This window comes from Lutjanus erythropterus, chromosome 19, assembly GCF_056507025.1.
Source record: "Lutjanus erythropterus isolate fLutEry1 chromosome 19, fLutEry1.hap2, whole genome shotgun sequence".
In the NCBI taxonomy this organism is placed as follows: Eukaryota; Metazoa; Chordata; class Actinopteri; order Lutjaniformes; family Lutjanidae; genus Lutjanus; species Lutjanus erythropterus.
The window spans coordinates 4,312,579-4,332,256 of NC_139335.1; the positions used below are offsets into that span (position 1 = coordinate 4,312,579).

The following is a 19,678-nucleotide window of genomic DNA, read 5'->3' on the forward strand; positions in this document are numbered from 1 at the left end:
GTATTATTGTTATTAAGAATAATTCTACACTTAAAATACATCACAGAGAAATATACATATATTGGATTGATATTTAGACAGAAATTAAATGAACAGAAACCATTGGATGCCTGGAATAGTAGAAAAAATAGTCTTGTAAACACACTGGTGTGGTCCTTTGATGCAGCATTGACTTGGGTTTTTTTTTCTAAATGAAATTACACCACGCTGTCATCCCGCCGCCTTAAATCTTCTCGTGTGGGAGCAACAAACAGGGTCGAGGCCGCTGCGCCTCCACCTTTGATTAGCTTGAATATCTTTAAGCTCTTCAGAAACCTATAATTACGCTACAGCAGCCCTGTGTATTCAAACAGCGGAGTGCCGGCGTGGAGCGTGTTCGCACACAGCAGTCAGTGTGACAGCAGGAAAGGGGGGGGGGGGGGCAGAGGTCCTGATTGCTCCGGGGAATTGTGAGAGCCCTTACATGCACTGAGAGAAGCACTGCTGAAGAACCCAGTCGCACAAACGAGGGCACCCTCAAGCAGCGCAGCATGGGCGCTGCACAGAGCTCGCTGCTCGCTCGCACTTGGAGTGTTTTCATTTCCCCCGCACTCGCTAGCTCTCAGAGATCACAGTTTCTAATTACTGATTAAGGTCCGCTGTGGTCGTCCTAATGAGCCCTTCATTCAGCGCCTCGTTAAAGGCTCACAGGTTCCTCCACACCCTTAATCCTGTGGCGTGCAGGGTGCATCTCAGGCCATCCCTTCTTGTTTTAGGGTGCCAGCTCCGGCGCTTTCCGCCGGTGGAGAAACCTGAGAGGGTTTCTCCGTGCCGCGTAGGAGCAGATGGAGCTCCTGGCGGGACTTTGCCTTGCTGTAAGGGCCTTCTCTAGTGGGCCGTGCAGCACCTCCGCTCTCCTTCTACTCTTTCTTCCCGCCCGCATTCTGTGGGTTTCACTCATGCGCGACAGTAATGGCGTATTGAGCCGGTGGCGCTCCAGAAACCATTAGAGCTAGAAGGATGAGGCTTTGCACACGCTGATCGCACAAAGGCCCATTGTGGAGGCCATGTCAGAGGGTGGAGCGGACCAGCTCTCTCCTTGCCAAGCTCTACCCAAGACAATCAATCCCACGATCCTCCACTATGCCAACCACCACGAAGGGAAGGGCATGTAGCAAGAAGGGACGGGCACCACGTGGGTGAGGAGGGTGATTGAGGGGAGCTGGGTGGGCTGCGATCAATTTTGTATCGTATATCTGCATGCAGCGGCCGGGCACACAAAGCCACCGAGCTAATTACTGAGGCGATTTGGATTCCACACGACCTGCACCGGAGCTGGGAACAATAAAGCCAACAATCAGAGAGAGAAAGAGGGAGACCGAGCAGCCATGTTGTCTGCAATTTATAAAGCCACAGCCAGGCCTCTCGAGTAATTAATATCATCAGCTGGATGTTGTCTTCATAACGATGAGAATTAACGCCTCTGGGTGCTAATGGTCCAATTAGCACATAACATTTAAAGTACATTTTTGGCAATCGTCTCCATTCAAATCCATTATCGTTATTGAATTGGGGATGTTTGGTTCAATTCTTATTGAGGCTTTTGTGAGGCACAGGGGTGAGCTGTTGAGCTATTCATTGCTTCAGTAATTGGGCACGACACAGAGAGAGAGAGAGAGAGCGGATCTGTCGAGGACCTCTGGTATGCTGATATGTAATCTGATAGCATTTATCTGCAGCTGACCACTCTGTATGTGTCCTCTAAACTGGTAATCAAGGAAAATAAGATAAGACAGACAGAAGAAATTAAAGTTAATTCTCTTTTTTCGTAGTTTTGGCCTTTTGTTAATTGTTCACACCAAGTTAATTGCTGAGATCTGGGGAAGCACATCTGACAGAGCAAACAACTTGAGCAGTCAGAGGTTTTAAACCAACCTCAGGTGACCAAAACCTCTTCGGGAGAGAAGACAACCATGAACAATAAGCTTATTACTGTGTCTCAACTAGCTGGAGTGTTTTCTTGCATCATTAACTGATAATAACTGATAGAGCTCAACAGTGACGGCCCACTTTTCACCGCTCCAGTTCCAGAAGTGAATTCACGCATTAATTCCCTCAATTGATATTCCAGAAAATCCTTATACAAACAGTTTTAAGCCTGGAACCAAACCACAGACTACGAGATGAATCATGACCAAAAAAAAACAAAAAAAAAAAAACAAAAAAGACTTGAAAATGACAAAAAGGGGCAAAGGTACAAGACTGTGCACATAATTATTTTAAGAGTAAAATAACTGTTCCATGGTAACAGCGAGCTTCACCAAACGGACGTCGGTGTTACACCTCAGGATTGTGGGTAAAAGAGAAAAAAGTTCGCAAATGTGGCTTGTACAGGAGCTTCAAGCATCACTTCACAATCAGTTATGAAATTACGACTAATAATCTACATCCTATATTCAGAATATGAGTGGGATTTTCACTTCCAGAACGTCACTGCTGAGCTCTTTTTCTTTACCTTTCATATTTTCATATTTTAATGGAGTTACTACATGCTGGTTTGAGTAACCGCCTCTCTCATTAAATTTGTGGCCTTTGTTTTGTGATTTTTCCCCAATTCCCCCAGTCATTGCTTTATTTTCTCTGATTTTAGCCTCTCAAATGTGAATATTTTCTGGTTTCTTTGGTCCTTTATGACAGTAATCTGAATATCTTTGGGTTGTGGAGAGCTGCAATGATTAATCACTTCATCATGTAGTTTTTTAAGAAAAAAAAGTTAATTCTCTGTTTCCAGCATCTTTAATGTGAATATTTTTTGCTTTCTTAACTCCTCTGTGACAGGAAACTGCATATATTTTGGTTGCGGTCAAAACGAGACACCATCTTTGTTTTTGGAGACACTGATCACCATTTTTCACCATTTTCTGACAGTTTATAGACCAAACAACTGATCCATGAATCAAGATGATAATCAGACAGAGATCAGACGGATTAATCAACAATGAAATAATCTTAAGTTGCAGCTTTAGTTGTGATGGCATTTGAGAATGTCGCTTTGGGCCTTGGGAAACATTTTTCTCAGATTTTGTGGACCAAACAACTAATTGATTAAGTAAGAAAATGCTTGACAAACGAACCGATTATGAAAATAACTTTTAGTCGGAGCCCTGCCCTGAAATGAGGAGTATTCCCAACATATCTGGTGAGCTAAATTTCAGTTTTACAACCCATCTGGTCGCTCGACTGCTTGTGTTTCAGACTGTGTTGTAGCGTATCTCCCAGATCACAGAAATGAACTTAGCGAGTGCAGTGTTATCATAACAGCAGATAAAAGCCAAACCTACAAAAATGAGACGCAAGCTGTAATAAATTGGAATTTTTCCCTTCGAGGTACTCACCCCAAACATTTGCCTTAGGTCGGGGTCCCGGAAGCGGAAGGGAATGTTGGAGACATGTAACCTTTTGGGCTGCTGCTTCTCTGAAGAGTCTGAGTGCTGGAGCTGGAGCTGCTGAGAGCCCTCTGTTTGCGTCACATCATCTGTCTGCCGGAGGGAAACAAACACAGAGAAGACACAAGCTGCTCATTAGCTGCTACAGTATACTGTACCTCCCGGTCCTGAAGTATGGGAAGTGAGTCGGGGGTGGGGGTGGTTGAAATGGGAAGGTGGGTGCGGGGTGCGGGGCGCGGGGTGGGGAGCCCTGGCTAACTAACTTACTCAGCGTCTGCCATTTTTCAATCCGCCGAGAAAGCCGAAGCGATAAACAGCCGATGACTTATAGTGTCAAACCTGAGGTTGTGCATTACAAATCCACTTATTAATCTCTTGCACTTAGCTCTTGAGCAACAGGGAAGATTGAAGGCGCTGACAAAAAGGCGTGGATATAGATCCCACAGAGCCCTGACATGTCTAGACTAAAGACACATTATTGGTGACGTTTGCACACAGCCATCAGAGTGCGAGGCCCAAAGCCCTCAGCGTTGTTGTTTCCATCATTATGCGAATGCTATGCTGACATTTCTATATAAATGACGTGTCTGATGTCAATGACAAATTCCACTTGTTTCTCTCTGTGACACCGGTGATGGATTTCACTGAGGGCGCTGGCGGCTTGTCTGTTCAGATGGACCTTGTTTTTGAGGCAGTTTCTTTTTCTGATGTGTTTTCTGTTGACAAAACCTCACTGGTCAACAGCAGACTTTATCCTCTCTTTTATGCACCATTGTGGCAAAATTAATATCATGTTCTCATATTTTGCAAAACAGGTCAAAGTCTTCGAGGTTCTTCCCTTTTTCAAGGTTTTAAAGGTGCTGTGGATTTGGACAGAGTGCTTGAAACTACTCGAAATTGTAATTGCATTATGTTCATAACAAATTGCTGTCTTACTGAACAGTTTGCTTTTTGGATAAAGAAATAAAAAAATAAACCACAGAGAGCCTGATTAGTTTTGCCTTTAGCACAAAATGAAGATGATGCTCGAGCCTCGCTTCCCTGTGTGTGCCTGCACTTACAGTGAGTGGGACACAAAGGGACGACAACATGCTGAGAGGCTGCTGTTTCAAAACATTTTTATAAAGATTGTATTGAAATGGAAGTTATTTGTCTACTGATAGTTTGAGTGATTGTCTTATATTGGCTCAGCCACGTTAAATAGGAAGCTAAGTCTACATATACACAGATGACACTACAAACATGTTTTTTTGTTGTTTGTAGCACAATAACATCTGATTTAATGTGATGAAATGAAATTACAATTTTGTATATAAATATGTAATTTACCACAGCTATAAGGAGCTTGAAAAGCTTGAAAAAGCTTGAACAGTGCTTGAATTTGACCTTGGAAAAGGTGTAGAAACCTTGGATCTTTCAAAACGCATTTGACTGTTGTCACAAGTTGTTCATATAATTGTTTTATAACCTGCGATCTCTGTGGTGAAGGTTTGGTTAAGTTAAGGCAGCTAAACTATTTGGTTAAAAGGAGAAATTGTTAAATATAGTTCAACATGTTGGGAGGTTATGTTGTTGTAGTTGAATCAAACTCATGTAGGAAGGTTAAGTGTAAAGATGGAGCCAGGAGCCGATTAGCCTAGCTTAGCACAAAGAACGGAAGCAAGGGAAAACAGGTGGCTGTGTCTGGAGTGAAAAATTACAACCGCAAGCAGCAATATTGGGGTCTGAGCTGATTGTGAGCATTTCGAGACAAACATCCAAAAAATATTGTACATTTACTGATATCTACCATTTAGCGAATGTCTATGTTAACTGTAGTAGCATTTACATGAAGATTTAGATAAAAGTTAACAAAAAAAAAAAAAAACATATATACTTTGTTAATTAGTGCAACCATCTGGAAAATCCCCCCAGTTTTTTTGTCTGAGTAGTGGATGAGATTTCAGCAACTGCAAAATCTGTACCCAAACACAGATGTGAAAGCGACAATTTTCTGTTTTAGGTGGAGGTCTGAGCTGGCACCAGCTGGGTGCAGGGACCTCACAGTGAGGTTGCCATGTTTGGTACCACCTTGCCTGAAACCTGCAAGAGCTGTAACAACAAACTGTATCCAGCAACCATCTCTAACGCTGAAAATGCTGCACAGAAGCGCCGAGCAGATGAATCAACTGACCGCCTCTTTAGGAGACATGAGACAAAATATCTAGAGTAAACTTTGAGAGGAGGAACAGAACACACGGCCTCCAAAAATTCACAGAAAGCACAAAAGGGGCTTAGTAGTATGTATGATGAACTCTTCAGAAGAAAAGCCGATATAATTATTAACAATTACATCCACTGTACAGTGAATTTGAACTTTTACCCTCAGTGAGACGTTTCAGATTACTGAGGGCAGCACATATCTACAAGAAATCCTTTGTCCCAAGAGCTGTCAAGGCAATTAATGAAATTAGGATAGAACTCAGATACAAAGCGGTGCTTCTGACTTTGCTGCAGTAAATTACTGTGATATGGTGTATAGTGTGGACTCGTGCATTGCGAGTTGTATTTTTATAAACTTGTATGCTGAGATGATGTACTGTCATATACATTCTATACTGTATTTTTAGTTATTTTTTTGTTTTATGGTGAAACTACAGGCACAGTTTTACACTGTGGACAATAAAGTTTAAGCAATTATAAGAAATATTAGCATGTAAAAACCACAATTTTTACATTTTATGAAGAGATATGCTTGACTTCCTGCAAATCTATGACAGTGCTGGACTACTTTTGTTAACTGAAGAAATGGTTTAATAAAGTTCAGCATTTTGGAAGGTACGGTTATTTGCTTTAGTTCAGGAGACAATTAGCCTAGCTTAGCATGAAGACTGGAAGAAAGGGAAAACAGCCTGGCTGCGTGCAAAGTGAAAAAAATCTTTAAATTGCAGCCGCAAGCGGCAATGACGGGGTCCTGGGAGATTCCAAGCATTTGGATTAGGGATGCACAATTAATCGAAATATTGTCAAAATCCCATAATGGCCAATTAACTAGTTAATTAGTGAACTGTGTGCATGTTAGCAGGTGTATATTTGAATTTTAGAGAGAGACAGTCGTGGCTAAAGGAAAGCAATCATCAGCAAAGCTCTGATCTCTCATCTGCCTGACTTCCTGCAAATCTATGACAGCGTTGGACCACTTCTGCCTCTGAGAGAGGACAGTAATTGCTCTCATGACCACAAGAGGTCACTCATCAAGAAACCATTAAGTTTGTTTTTTAGCATTTGAGCAAACAGCCAGTGGTGTGGTTTCTCTGGCGGGAACAGTCTCCACTCTGCATCAGCGAATGATTAAAATGACCGAAGATGAAGCCTGATTTGGTGCCGGTGACTCAGAGGACTATAATAACACACAGAGAGGAGTGAAGAATGAGAAACGAGAGAGTGGAAGTGGCAGATATTGAGCACAAAAGCTGTTTGAATGTGATATGTAAACTGCAAGGTCTCCTGGGAAGTGCTCTCTGAGCATGGCAAACACACTATACACTGGCTGAGAAGTCACATACACAGACACAATCTTGTACTGAGATACAGACGTGAAAAGGGAGTAGGTTGTTTCCAGAGTACAAACGGTTCAAATGACACACGCACACACACACACACACACACACACACACACACACACACACACACACACACACACACACACACACACACACACACACACACTCTGATAACCCTCACCCTGCTCTGAGGCTGTCAGATGGCTGCAGGCCACTCTTAGTGATACATTTCCCACCATTTAGGAAATGGGGTAGGGATTTATTCATTATAATTCATCATCACAGTATTATCATTATCATCATGATCGTAATGATGATCGCCTTTATTATTCTCATTATCATAATCACAATCTCCACTGTAATGGCCGTCATTTATTTGGTTTTTATGGCCCATTCCGAGACGGTGACATACATTGTTAACAGTGACAGTTGTTTGATTCAAGGTCCCACTCTGTCTCCCCTGCAGCCATCCAGGTAGGGCAGGTTGGTGGCGGCTACCTAAGTCCCACCCGGGCTCGAAAGCATCCGGAGCTGAGGTTAACAAGTGGCGAAGGACAGCGGGGCCGGAGGACGCGCCGAGCAGGCTGACCGGCTGGTAAGGAGTGGATTTGTGACAGAGAGAGGCGGGCGGAGGGGTCTTAACTCTGCTGTGTCCTCGCGTGCTGGAGGTTAATAGCCTGAGTAGCCATGTTGGGCCCCGGGGGTGACACATTGCAGACAGATGCTGGGACCGTGGAGGGTGACAAGGTACCAGAGCCCCGCGGGTCAATCTGTTTCATCGGTCACACATGACACTATCGACCTTTAGCGTATGTTGCCAGACTACTGAGCACCTCTGTCCTCCAGCTCTGTCTGTCTGGCTTTTTATCACGGCGAGCGCAGTCGCGTGTTTGCAAACATCCAGATTAACTTTCACTCGGCGCTCAGACAGGCCGGCAGCACGTTGACATCGGGGGCAAATACACATGCGGAGAACACAAATACTGAATTGCTGACTCCCAAGCTGCATCCTACTAACTCAATAAGTTGGAGTGTCACCGAGATCCGGGATGCCTGCCTCTGTGCGCCGCTCCCGAGGCTCCAGCCTGCCTGGTTGTGAGATGGTGGTGTTGCAGTGGAAAATAATTACCTCTGTATTACCATAGGAGGCCACCTTCAGTGGCACTTTACTGTCCCGACAGCTGCTGTCACGGGGAGGAGGAGGAGGTGGGATGCAAAACACGCCGTCACCGCCAAAGCCAGCAAACCAGAGAGTGAGAGAGCTGTCAACTCCGGCAACTCTCCGGCTTCCTGTTCAGTCATTTCTCTAAAAGACTCCCTTGCTGTTATTTGCAAATCGCCTGCAAAGTGCTCTGCTCAGCACTTTCCCCCTCCTCGCAGAGTGGCATTACAAGAGCATAATTGAAACTATCTGATTGGAATGCTGCCAAGCAGGTAGATTACATCCGATTAAATAGGGGGGGATACTGAGTCTTCGCTCACAAGAATTATAATGCCTGAGCTTTAATTCATTATTTTTCCTCTCCCGGTCCTCCACTGTTTGTTTTCTTTTTCTAAAGGAGCTGCAAATATATCTCCTTCTCCATCACCTGAGAGAGCAGGGGGTGTGACGGGAGTGAGTGTGGAGCAGAGGGGCCGCCCCCACCTCCTCCCCCTGATTCATTTAAACTAGTGAAAGGTAGAAGAGTTATTTTGGGCGCTCAGGTGACAGTTAAAATCCTGTTTATTTTCTGCATAAACCAGAGGTGGGAAGTAACTAAGTACAAATACCTTCTTGCTGTATTTGAGTAGATTTTGCAGGTATCTGTACTTTACTTGAGCATTTATTTTTCTGACAACTTTTTAATTTTACTCCCTGCATTTTAACACAAATTTCAGTATTTTCTACTGACACAGTTGCTGATGACATCCCAGCATTTCCTGATTTTGTTGCTTCATAATAAAATCTTCTAGATGACAAAATAATGTGAATTTTATTGTGACGAGTTTATAGCAAGTCAGACGTTTTTTACATCACTCAAATGGTCGACTAAAGACAAGCACTCAATCAGTAAATACACACCTTCAAGCTTGCAAACTCTGCTGTGCTGGGCTGATGCACCGAGCCAAACCAAGTCAAGAAAAACGAGCAAAAAAGTCGCAAAAGTTACCCACAGATACAACAAGCCTTTGGATGGGACTAACGGATGGGACAATAACACATGACAAATTCTTGATGTGCTCATCAGCGCAAATCACGCAAAAGCGCGACACACGTAATAAGATGAAAACAATGTAGAAGACGTAATAAGACGAGGAGACTTGACAGTGGAGAAAAAATGTCTAGTGAACCCGTTTCGCACCGCAGGACTGGTTTTAAGACCCACCTTTCCAGAGAACACCTTGATTTAAAGAACTTTTGTGGACCAGCCTTTGCTGTGGCTGAACAAAATATATATATATTTTTTGAAGTTGTTTGAAGAATGGTTTAAGTTTAATAGTCCTCAAGTTAGCGGGTGACTTTTTACTTTTACTTGACTAAATAGGTTCAATCAGTACTTCTACTTTTACCACAGTCTTTTTTACACAAGTATCTGTACTTTTTTGTGACCAGTGAGGCTTGATTGGGCATGAAAGTTTCCTTCTTGAGCTACTAATACAAAAATTAGCCACTGCACTCGAAAACATTTGCATCTTTAATTTAAAAAGTAAAGTTATGAGCGTGTATATATGAAACCTGAGGAAGAGAAGTCGACTATAACTCTTAACGTGTATTATTGTCAAACGCATCAGTGAACCTAAACAAGAACTTTGGTATTATTCAACCTGGGCCCTATTTTGCCATCTTTTTTGTGTGTTTTGGTCCAGTATTGACTGAGACCACTGCAGCTGTCAGCCTGAAACGGGCAGCAGTGTAATCCTTACGGGGAACTGTGACCCGTCAAAGTCCCACTGAGAGGCTCAGATTGTTATTCGAAATGACTGTCAACATTATGGAAAGGATCCCTACAGAGATAGACCCTTTTTTCCCAGAAAAAGCCAATTTATTGCTCTTGCCAAAGCCACCAGGTTCCAGACAGACAGAAACAAAATAAAAGTCAATAAAACTGTCTTGGTTTGTCTTTCCACTGTTCCAACAACCACCAACTCTAGTTTGGTCCAAATAAACCCTTAATTTACTGAGTTAGATGTGAAAATATTCTGGCTTTACACATCGCTCCTTATCTAACCTCCTTCTTGCTCCACTCAATATTTTTAATTTAAGATAATTATTGTCATTGTTAGTCACTTAGACACAAAAACATGAGAAAATAGGGTCCAGGTCGAAAAAGTTCCTCTTAAACTTTCTCATTCTGGATCACTTTGTCGGGTGAATTCAGAAACTATGAGGCAGAGTTTTGTAAATGACTCTGAATCACAGGCTCTTCTAGTATCAGTGGCTGAGGCTCACAAGCACCAGTCATCCTCCATAAAGAAAAAAGAAAAAAAAAAAACATGACAAAATACATTTTCAGCTGTAATTCTGCATCCTTGTTTCGGTTAAAATTTTGCAGTTTGTCTGCTAAACGGATTTTGGAAATTCTGCACATTTGCAACTTTAACTTTTCTTCTTTACTGTTAAGCAAAAAAAAAAAAAAGAGAGAGATAACAGTTTTGTTTCTCATCAAAGAAACATAATCTGCATCTTCACTTATTCATATGTTATAAACAAAAACAAATTCATTTAAATTTGTCAGCAGGCTCAGACAGTCTTCACAGTTTTCATTTAAAATTTGTGAAAATCTAATAAGCCTGATGATATTCTGTTGTTTTTGTTTTTTCATTGTCAACAAATCCCATCAGAAGACCAAACAAACAAAGAAGGGATCCGACTAACAAGTACTGTGTGTTTGTGTATCGCAGCCTGACGGATCGTCTTCCTCTGCGCCATAGAGTTTCATAGTTTTCCAAAAACTTAATTAAAATTAAAAGCACATCAGTGAGCCACACTGTTTCACTGGCTGACATGCTCCTTCATGACGATGAACACACTGCAGTTTATTTTGACTTATTCCCACAAACGCCGTCCTGCTGCCACAAATTCTCACGAGAGCACCAAATGCGGATTAATCCACCGCTGAAAATAGTCCCCAACAAATGCACGATTAGTGAGAAGCTGTTTTAGAAAATAACTGAACCTTTTTTTTCTTCAGTAGGAAGCAGTGGGCTTGGAGCTGAGATGAAGAGAAGTCAGAAAGTTTTGGGAAATACTGGGGCATTTACAAAGAAAACTTCTCTTATTTGTCTTTGTTTACTCAATTTGTTGTTATTTTGTTAGTACACATTGATGTCTAGGATCCAATGTTTTCTTATTATTGCTCTTTACTAAGGTAGAAGAAAATATTAAAGGTGGTCGAGAGCACTCTTACCGAGGTAAAAAAAAAAAAATTGTGTCTTGTCACAGTCTACTTTTATTTGTCCAATTTGAGGAAATTTAAGTTTATTTTATTTATTTACATTTAAGTGTATTTAAGTCTAAAGAATATTAAATTATTTATAATTATTACTTAGAATAACAGTAATTATTTATTTATAATTGTTATACTCAGAATTTAAATATCCATAATCAAGTATAATCTTCATATTCAGCGGTTCACCTGGTTGATATCATCTTAAATTCAATATTTTAGGGGTTTTAGACAGTTGGTCGGGCAAAACAAGAAATTTGAGGACGTCTGTGGAGCCCAGACACTGACGTAATCTAATAAAAGCTCATCAGATAAGTTAAATATTTCAAAATAAAAGATTAAAAAGAATTTTCCCTTTAAGCTTTTGTAAGAAGGAAAAAGTTTTAATTTATTTTCCTTTATCACCAGCCATTTGATCAAAACAATTAAAACTGAATTTATGTAACTCTTAATTTTTTTTTTTTTTTAATCCTTCACTCACTCACTTCAGTCTGCTGATATTAACAGCCTCAATACTTTCACTTTCACTTCTGCTCAAGTTCTTCCTCTTACAGACTTTTTTTGGTGTGTACACACATTTACACACGACACAACACCCTTACATAGTGTTTTGGCGGCATCACCTATGCGAACAAACAATTGGCCACGCCCCTCCAGATTATGATCAAGCAGGATTCATCATACAGCAAACCTGGTGGTTAAAAACATTTGGAGTTTCTTTTTCTCTCAACAGAAAATAGACCCACTGACGACAACAAAAATAAAGAATAATAGCAGCCATATCCTTTAAATTATCCAGGCGTGTTTTTATGTTGATGAACACTGAGGGTATCTGTGACATCTTTTAAAACGGGAGTTCACAGTGGGGGTAAATCGGTGGCTCCTCCCACCAACAGATAACACAGTCATCCCCTTTTTAATGGCGGCCTACATGCTGCCATCAGCACCGCCTCTGAAAGCTACACCGCTCACGAGAGATGAGAGGGCGCGCGTATGTATGAATGTTTGCATGTGCTCGCCCATGTTTTCTGCACACGCCCTTGTGTGTTCGTGTGTGTGCGCGTCTATGTTATCACAGTCCCCCAGAATACCCTTTGGAAAGTCTTCATGCCGCTGACACGGGCTGTGAAAAATCTGGAATTGAGTGCTGCCCTAACGCCACTGCCTTAATTTGTTATCTGAAAAGAGAATGATTACTCATGAAATTCAACCAAACCTCAGACTATTTGAACTGAGCCAGATAACGAGCTCAGTTTTTTTTTTTTTTTCTCCAGCAGAGCTCCCTGGCAGCCCTCTGCTACCCTCATCTCTAAGGATTTGGAGAAAAGTTGGGGGCTGCCTCTCTTCCTCAAGTCGCCTGCTTTCAAGTCAGCGTGTTTGAACACGGCACAGAGCGAGGTCCCAGAGGTCTGGCTCTGGACAACGCCACCTTCCCAGTATAGACAAGTGACTGGTAGACACAGACAGGAACAGAGAGGAGAAGCAGAGAGAGTCCCCGCGCCTCATTAAAACATACACTCTCTCCGTTCTCTGCGGGGAATTCACACAGAATCCATACGTTTCACTGAATTCTCACTCTCTCTTGACTCTTTTTAAGTCTTTAAGTCGAGAAGATGTGCAGAGTAAAGCGTCGTCGTGGGGTAGAGGAGCTGAGCGCAGCAGAGTCGAGCCAAGGGAGGAGGGTGAGGGGGGGGGGGGGAGTCGCAGTGAGTCGCTGATCTGCTCCCTCAATCTGTGTTTCTGCAGGGTGCCCTAATCAAAGGCACCCGGGCCCGTCTGTGGCACCCAGAGCAAACAGGCTGGGTCTGTCATTAAAGCTGGGGAACACAGCGGTGGGCGACACTACACCAGCGGCCCCTGAGGATTAGACTTCTCTGTTTACACCCCACTAATCTCATCCCTCTGTCCTGCCAGAGAAAAGATGGGTGGAAGTGGGGAGAGCGTGGATGCAGAGAATGAAGATGGAGGAAAGCGAGGACGGCGCAAGAGGGGGAAAAAGCATGAAGGCAAGCAAGGCGAGCTCTCATCTCTCCATGGCCACCATCTCTGGGCTTTCTTCACAGCGGGTGAACAGATGAAATGAAATCAAATGCGAAATGGAGAGAGAGAAGGGAGACGGTGAGAGATAGCGAGCAGAGGAGTGGGGGAAGAAGAAGAAGAAGGAGGAGGAGGAGGAGGAGGAGGAGGCTGAACCTCCTGCCAAGTCTCTCCTCACTTTAAACTCTCTTGTGTGTCAGCCATTACTGTAAGTGCGGTGCATAAGCACGGAGCAGTTGGAGAGCGTCACACAAATCTTCAAATCAAACATTGCTACATTACAGGGCGATGATAACACGCCACGCGACGCTATCGCTCCGCTTTGTGCTGCATAAGCACTTTTCCGCCGCCAAATGTCGGTAGCCGTGCGGTAATTGTGAGGCTGGGAAAATGGAGTTATTAACAATGCTCTTTATGAGTGACCCAGATCCCTCTCAGGAGGGCCGTGGCCTCGCCGTGACCTCTCCCAGCAGGTGTTTTCACGCCAAAGGAGAAAAGAAGGTCTGAAGGTCTTATTTTTTTTTTTTTTTTTTCATCTCCGCCCGCATTATCAGCCTTTCTAGCCGCGTCTCTAAAGTTTGGAGCTAAGTCGCCCTCCTTTTTATCTACATCTGCCTCTTGTGAAGGTAAATCCCAGGTCAAGGCATTTCATATAAGAGTATCAGCACACAAGAATGAAATGTATAATGCATCATTTAGAATTTCACTCACTTCCAAGCTGCGTATCGTGTATCTCAATGTGCAGCATTGCCAGGGGTTTGTTTTCCACTCGGAGTGCCAGTAATTCAAATATATGCACTCTTATGGGGAGGTATAATCAGGTCCTGGCACAGTCATGCGGAGGATAATATCTTATGTTTAAAGCGATGTGTCAAACTTTTGGATGCAGGAACAAATAATTCGCTGATCTGACTGAACAGCTATTGGTTTTGGCTGTTTGCAAAGTTAAAAGTGCTTCTCTCTTTTGCACTTTTTACCAGGGAGACAGTAACAAGGTACATTTACTTGATTACTGTACTTAAGTACATTTGCAAGTATCTGTACTTCAGGGCTGCACCTAAACTAATTATTTTTAAACAATTAATCACTTTTTTTATTAGTCGTTTAATTTAATGATCATCTAAAGATTCTTTTTTATTACTCAATTAATTAACAATTTATTAACAATTAATTTACTCCAAATAAATATCAAAACTTATATTTTATTCAGTCAGAATCCTGACAACAGACACATAAAGCACATTAGAATAATTTCCTCCCTATTTAATAGACTTCATTTGTCAGATGACTGATCAGAAAAATACTGGACCTCAAAATAAAAAAGAATTGCTGTGACGCATATTAATTTAATTTCTAAATAATGTGTCAAGCTTTTCCCGGAACCGAACATTTTCTTACTTAAGTACTTGACTTAAAACTTAAATTGGTAATGACATGGACTCTGACAACAGACCGCAAAATTAGTTGTTGCAATTTTCTCACTCATACGTGGCCGTTAAAGCAAACTGAGTATAAAAGTAATTCAAAAGTATAAAATGGCAGAATGACGACATCAGATGACGTGCAGTGTAACGTTAACTTTTAACACGAGGGCCACAAAGAAACATCGAGAAAATTAATTTTAAGTGACTTCTGCTTACAGTTTGTGGAGTTTTACAGAGAAGCATAATGTTGCGTCTCAGTCTGAAATACTCCCACGCTTTAGATGAGCGCGACAACGTTTGTTTGCTACGGCTTGTTCTCCTGGTAAATCCGTGCCTTTTCCAGGCGCAGCAGTTCATTGCAACGCACGATATGCAAATAAAGATATTTCCGTAATCGATGATTGCCCCAGCCTTACTGTACTTTACTTGAGTTTTTATAGTTTAGTTAACCTTTACTCCACTACATTTGAAAGACAAATATAGGACTTGTGCAACATTTTTCTGAGCGTTATTTAGCTATGAAGCCAGCGGATGAATCTTAATCATAATCACAGGATAAAAAACAATCACAGTAAACTATGCCTACACTGTCAGACAAGTTCAAAGTGCATGCTGCATTTTTTTGAACAGTTCAGTTTGAACTCGGTGGTGTTACTGATATCTGTGGCAGATACAGATCATGTTTCCTCACCAGAGCACATTTTAAACCCAGTTAACCTCCAACATCGAGCTCAAAGCATTACCACGATGCCAAACTCTTCTACTACCTGCAGAACTAATAATCAGTCCGTTTCACTTCTCGTCTCAGCCCTCGCTTTTGATTAAGGGAGGTAATTTTTGTGTTGTGATGAAGAAAACATTAAAAAAGGGAAAATTGCTTGGAAAATGGTATGTGCATCAAGGGATCGAAACACCACTGGTAGAACTGCAAAGTTTCCACATGCAACTCTGGGTGAAACTAATGAGGCTACAAAATGTTTGTTTACAAAGACAATTAAATATAAATATATAACAATAATACAGAAGGACAATATTTGCAAATTAAGACATTTCCTTTTTAGAAGTTTCATACACCTCGTTTAAAGTATAATTGTGTAATACTATGATTTATGCAATTTATAATTAAAGGTATAATTATTATTATTTCATTACCATTTTAAATTTTGTAGAACTTCTGTGGCTATATAATTCCAGTATTAAACTGCTGGCAAGATTTTTATCCTAATTGTTTTTTAATGTTTTGCTTTTTTATGTCAGGCAAATATAGAAATCTTCTGTATTTTTGAGAGACGTTGCTTTATGGCAATAAACAGGAAAAGGGCAGACATCTTCCAGCACAAATGTTGTTGTTGTTGTCGCTGTTAGTTTTTGAGTTTTGAGCCTCAACTCAAACTCTTAAGTTTTGGGAAGGTTTTACCAACTACCAATTCTCTGTTGAGATAATTTATTTTTCTTTTTCAGATAAGTTTGAATCTTTGAGTTTTTGAAACCTTAAAAAAATTGTTGTGCAAAATCACTTTGCACACTGAGTGATGTGTTTTTTTCAGCTTTAAAACTCAAAAGATTCAAGTTTGTCTAAAGAAAAAAATATAGTACCTCAGCTAAAGATTATAGGTCGGCATAACTTTTTTGGTTTATTTCAAAACTTTAGAGACTCTTAAAAGTCTATTATGGATAGACATAAATATATATATATATACTTCCTTCAAATAAGAAGTAGTGAACACTTGTGCTGTTAGACGTCTGATCTGATCAGTGTAATGTAAAAGAAAAAGATAAAATAATGATAGTAATATATTTTACTTGCTGACAGCTTGTTGAGAACAGTGATTGCAGATGATGAAGGACACTGACCGGTGCGGTCGTGGTGGCGGTGATGGCGGGCGTGCTGTTGTCAGTGCCGGCCGGCTCGCTGTGCGTCTGTGTGGGCGTGTAGAGGGTCATGGCGTGCTCGGGAACCCGGCTCTGCCCGGTGTAGTCCTGTGTCGGGAGCGGGTGCGGTGCCGCGAACTCTGCGGGGATGCCATTCTGTGGGGGAGGCGGGTACTGGGCTGGGGTGTACGGCTGGGCCATCGCTTCTGGGGGGTTGGTGGCCTCTTGGTTACCCTGCGAGAAACACACAACAGGAGGCAAGTGTTAGAACTACAGTTGAGATCAAAGTTAAAGTACATTGTTTGATTGTAACAAGCAGCATGAAAGACGTGCGAGTTCAGCAGTGCGATTGGGAAGGCAGCTGGGGAGAGTTGTCCTGCAAACTAAATAAGTCAGGGGGAAACAGCCATCATATCACAGCTCAGCTCAGATTAGAGAATTCCTTGATCATTGCTAATGAACACAGTTTATGTTGTAGAGCATGGCTCGCTGTCGGAGGGGCAAGAGTCAGGGGGAATCTCAATTGCACTCATGGCAAAGCACAAGAGGAAAGATCAATTAATTGATAAAATTTTGATTAGGGCCTTTGATTTCAATGACAGGTCTGTTAAAGTAGCAGCTGCTCCCCCTCTCCAAGCCCCACTTTCCTACTTTTAAAATTAACCTGTGTCTCACTTTATGAGCTTTCCCAGCGCTCAGTATCCCTGCCTTTGTTTCTGTCTCTGGGTATCAGTTGAAATTTTTAGATACCAGGTGCCAAAATGATACCCGAGTTCCTCCGACAGTCGCTTTTTTATACCTCTGTGTAATCTCAAATGCTCCCAAGTTTAATTTAGAAGCCAAAAACCTTGTTAACTTAAAATTACGTCTAAATCCTTATTTAAAGACAGAATCAGTGGGATTTGTCCAAGCTGTTCGTAAATGCACCGCAAGAATACTAGTACATCAAATATAGTTTTGGGTTGATAAAGTGTCTTGAGCACTGCAAAATAATGTGAAAAATAAGGAAATACAGGCAAAGGGTGGGGTTTCTGCATATGCACCTACCACCACACTTTTAGTCGGTCATAAATCATGAATCTATGCACTATTTTTAAAGAAAATGTTGCATATTATACCTTTAAATCAGAAAATTTTGAATTGAATAATAAAACCACTTTTCCACCACAGAAACTTTCCTAGAGACTGGCAACCTTTAGAGGAACTCAGTTGTGTTCTAAAATAAGTCCCTGCTCAGGGAGTAGCACTTTCCAAACAGGATTTTTAGGGGTGATTGCTTGCAGCATTTTATTTCATACACCATTGTTAAAACTCTGCAGATGCAAGCCAGTTTGTCTTTTCTTAATTGTGCTTCGACACGTCAACATGGAGTTACAGAAGAAAGAATGCAAAAATAATTTGCCTCATCTTGGCAGGTTTTTAGCTCCATGAAAAATAGTTCCAGGGACTAAATGTTCTGGGCACTTTGGGTGAAAACACGGCTACAGAAGCAGGCATATGACAGATGGACCGACAATGAAGTCCTGGCCTTATTGAGCATTATGCTGAGGATGAAATCTTACGATGTCAACGTTTTTCTGTAGTTGCACACACACAAAAAAAAGTACCTGCAAAAATAGCCATCTCTTTTTCATACGTCAGCGGCCTAATTTGCCAAATATTTGTGGCTCTTGAGACAGCAGGGGAAATAAAGACAATAATGACCTTTCAGTTCCTTGAGAAGTTCCTGTGACTAAAAGTTCTGTGTACTTTCAGTGGAAACGTGGCACCTTTTGGTACTTAATAGTTTTGAATACTCATTAGAGACACATTTCAGTTGGTACCCAGGAAGAGTTTGATACTGAGCCCATGTCTAATGTCGTGTAAGTCTGATTCCTCCATATGCTTCCAGAACACGCAGTATGTGGTATCTACAGCACATATGTTTTTTAGTCTCTGCTCCTGCCTTAAGTGATAGATGGCCCTTTGCAATGAAGAAGCAGTTTCACAGACCCTTTGTCTCGTGTGGATGCTTGAGATGATGAGCTGCAGAAATAATGGACTTTTCTGGCTGGTGCACATTGTTAAACTCGGTAATGGCTGGACTACAGAAGTGCATGTCTTATTGTTACGAAGCACTAGGCTCCGCGAATCCAGACTAATGAGCAGAACAGCGAGATCAGTGCTGCTGGAGCGGATATCCATCCCAACATTAAAAACGCAGAGGGAAAAAGGTGAGACAATAACACCGAAATCCAATAACACCCCCTGCAAATACCCTCAATCAAATTTAAAGATACAGATCATGCGAGCTCAATGCATAACTCTTTCGATAAGCGAGAAGGAGGAAAAAGCACACAATAGCAGCCAGAAGTAAGGGTTTATGATTGGAGAAAAACAGTAACAGTAAACAGATAGAGAAGTTTCTGTCTCTTCCTTTACAAGCTGGCCGGGGATGGTGAGATAGGAGATAAATGTGTTTTATTCTTTTTTTCTTTTCTGCTGCTGTGGTGTTTGGCCCCTTTCTGGAGATTTCCACGGAAAGCTCTATCTGGGCAGGAGGAGGCAGTGGTTTTAATGAGTGAGCCGAGCAACACTGTGCTGTAAATGTAGTGGAAATAATTCTACTCTGACGTGTTGGCAAACAAACCTCGGCCTAAACTGTGCTCTGCCAATTAAGGAAATGCTCCATTATCTAAATGAAAAAAGAGCGGAGAAGAAGCCTTGAGAGAGGAGGAGGATTGACCAGCTTCCTGCAGCCTGCAGGGCCTCAAGGCTGCTCCTGCTGGAAGACTGGACCCTCACTCCTGCCTGACCTAATCCCCCCTTCTTCTTTTTCATTATACTGTATTTCTATCTCCTCTGTCTCTCCCTCAATCCCTCCGCCCCCCTTTCCCTTTCATGCTCATCTCTTCCTCCCCCCTCTCTTTTTATGCAGAAACTTTTTTAATCTCTACCCCTGTGCTCTACTT

General features: G+C 41.8%; 1 protein-coding gene across 6 annotated transcripts in view; it reads right to left on the reverse strand.

Annotated features, from left to right (window-relative positions):
- The window catches only part of LOC146309109 (RNA binding protein fox-1 homolog 3-like), a 520,112-nt gene that overhangs the window by 41,254 nt on the left and 459,180 nt on the right, over nucleotides 1-19,678 (reverse strand). For 5 of the 6 annotated variants that reach the window (XM_084743796.1, XM_084743798.1, XM_084743794.1 and 2 more), the window contains 2 exons: nucleotides 16,659-16,961; nucleotides 3,375-3,518 (listed from right to left, as the gene is read on the reverse strand). In XM_084743796.1, the coding sequence (XP_084599922.1) occupies nucleotides 3,375-3,518; nucleotides 16,659-16,961 (447 nt within the window). The remainder of the gene's footprint in view (nucleotides 1-3,374; nucleotides 3,519-16,658; nucleotides 16,962-19,678) is intronic. The other variant, XM_084743797.1, reaches the window with a different exon arrangement.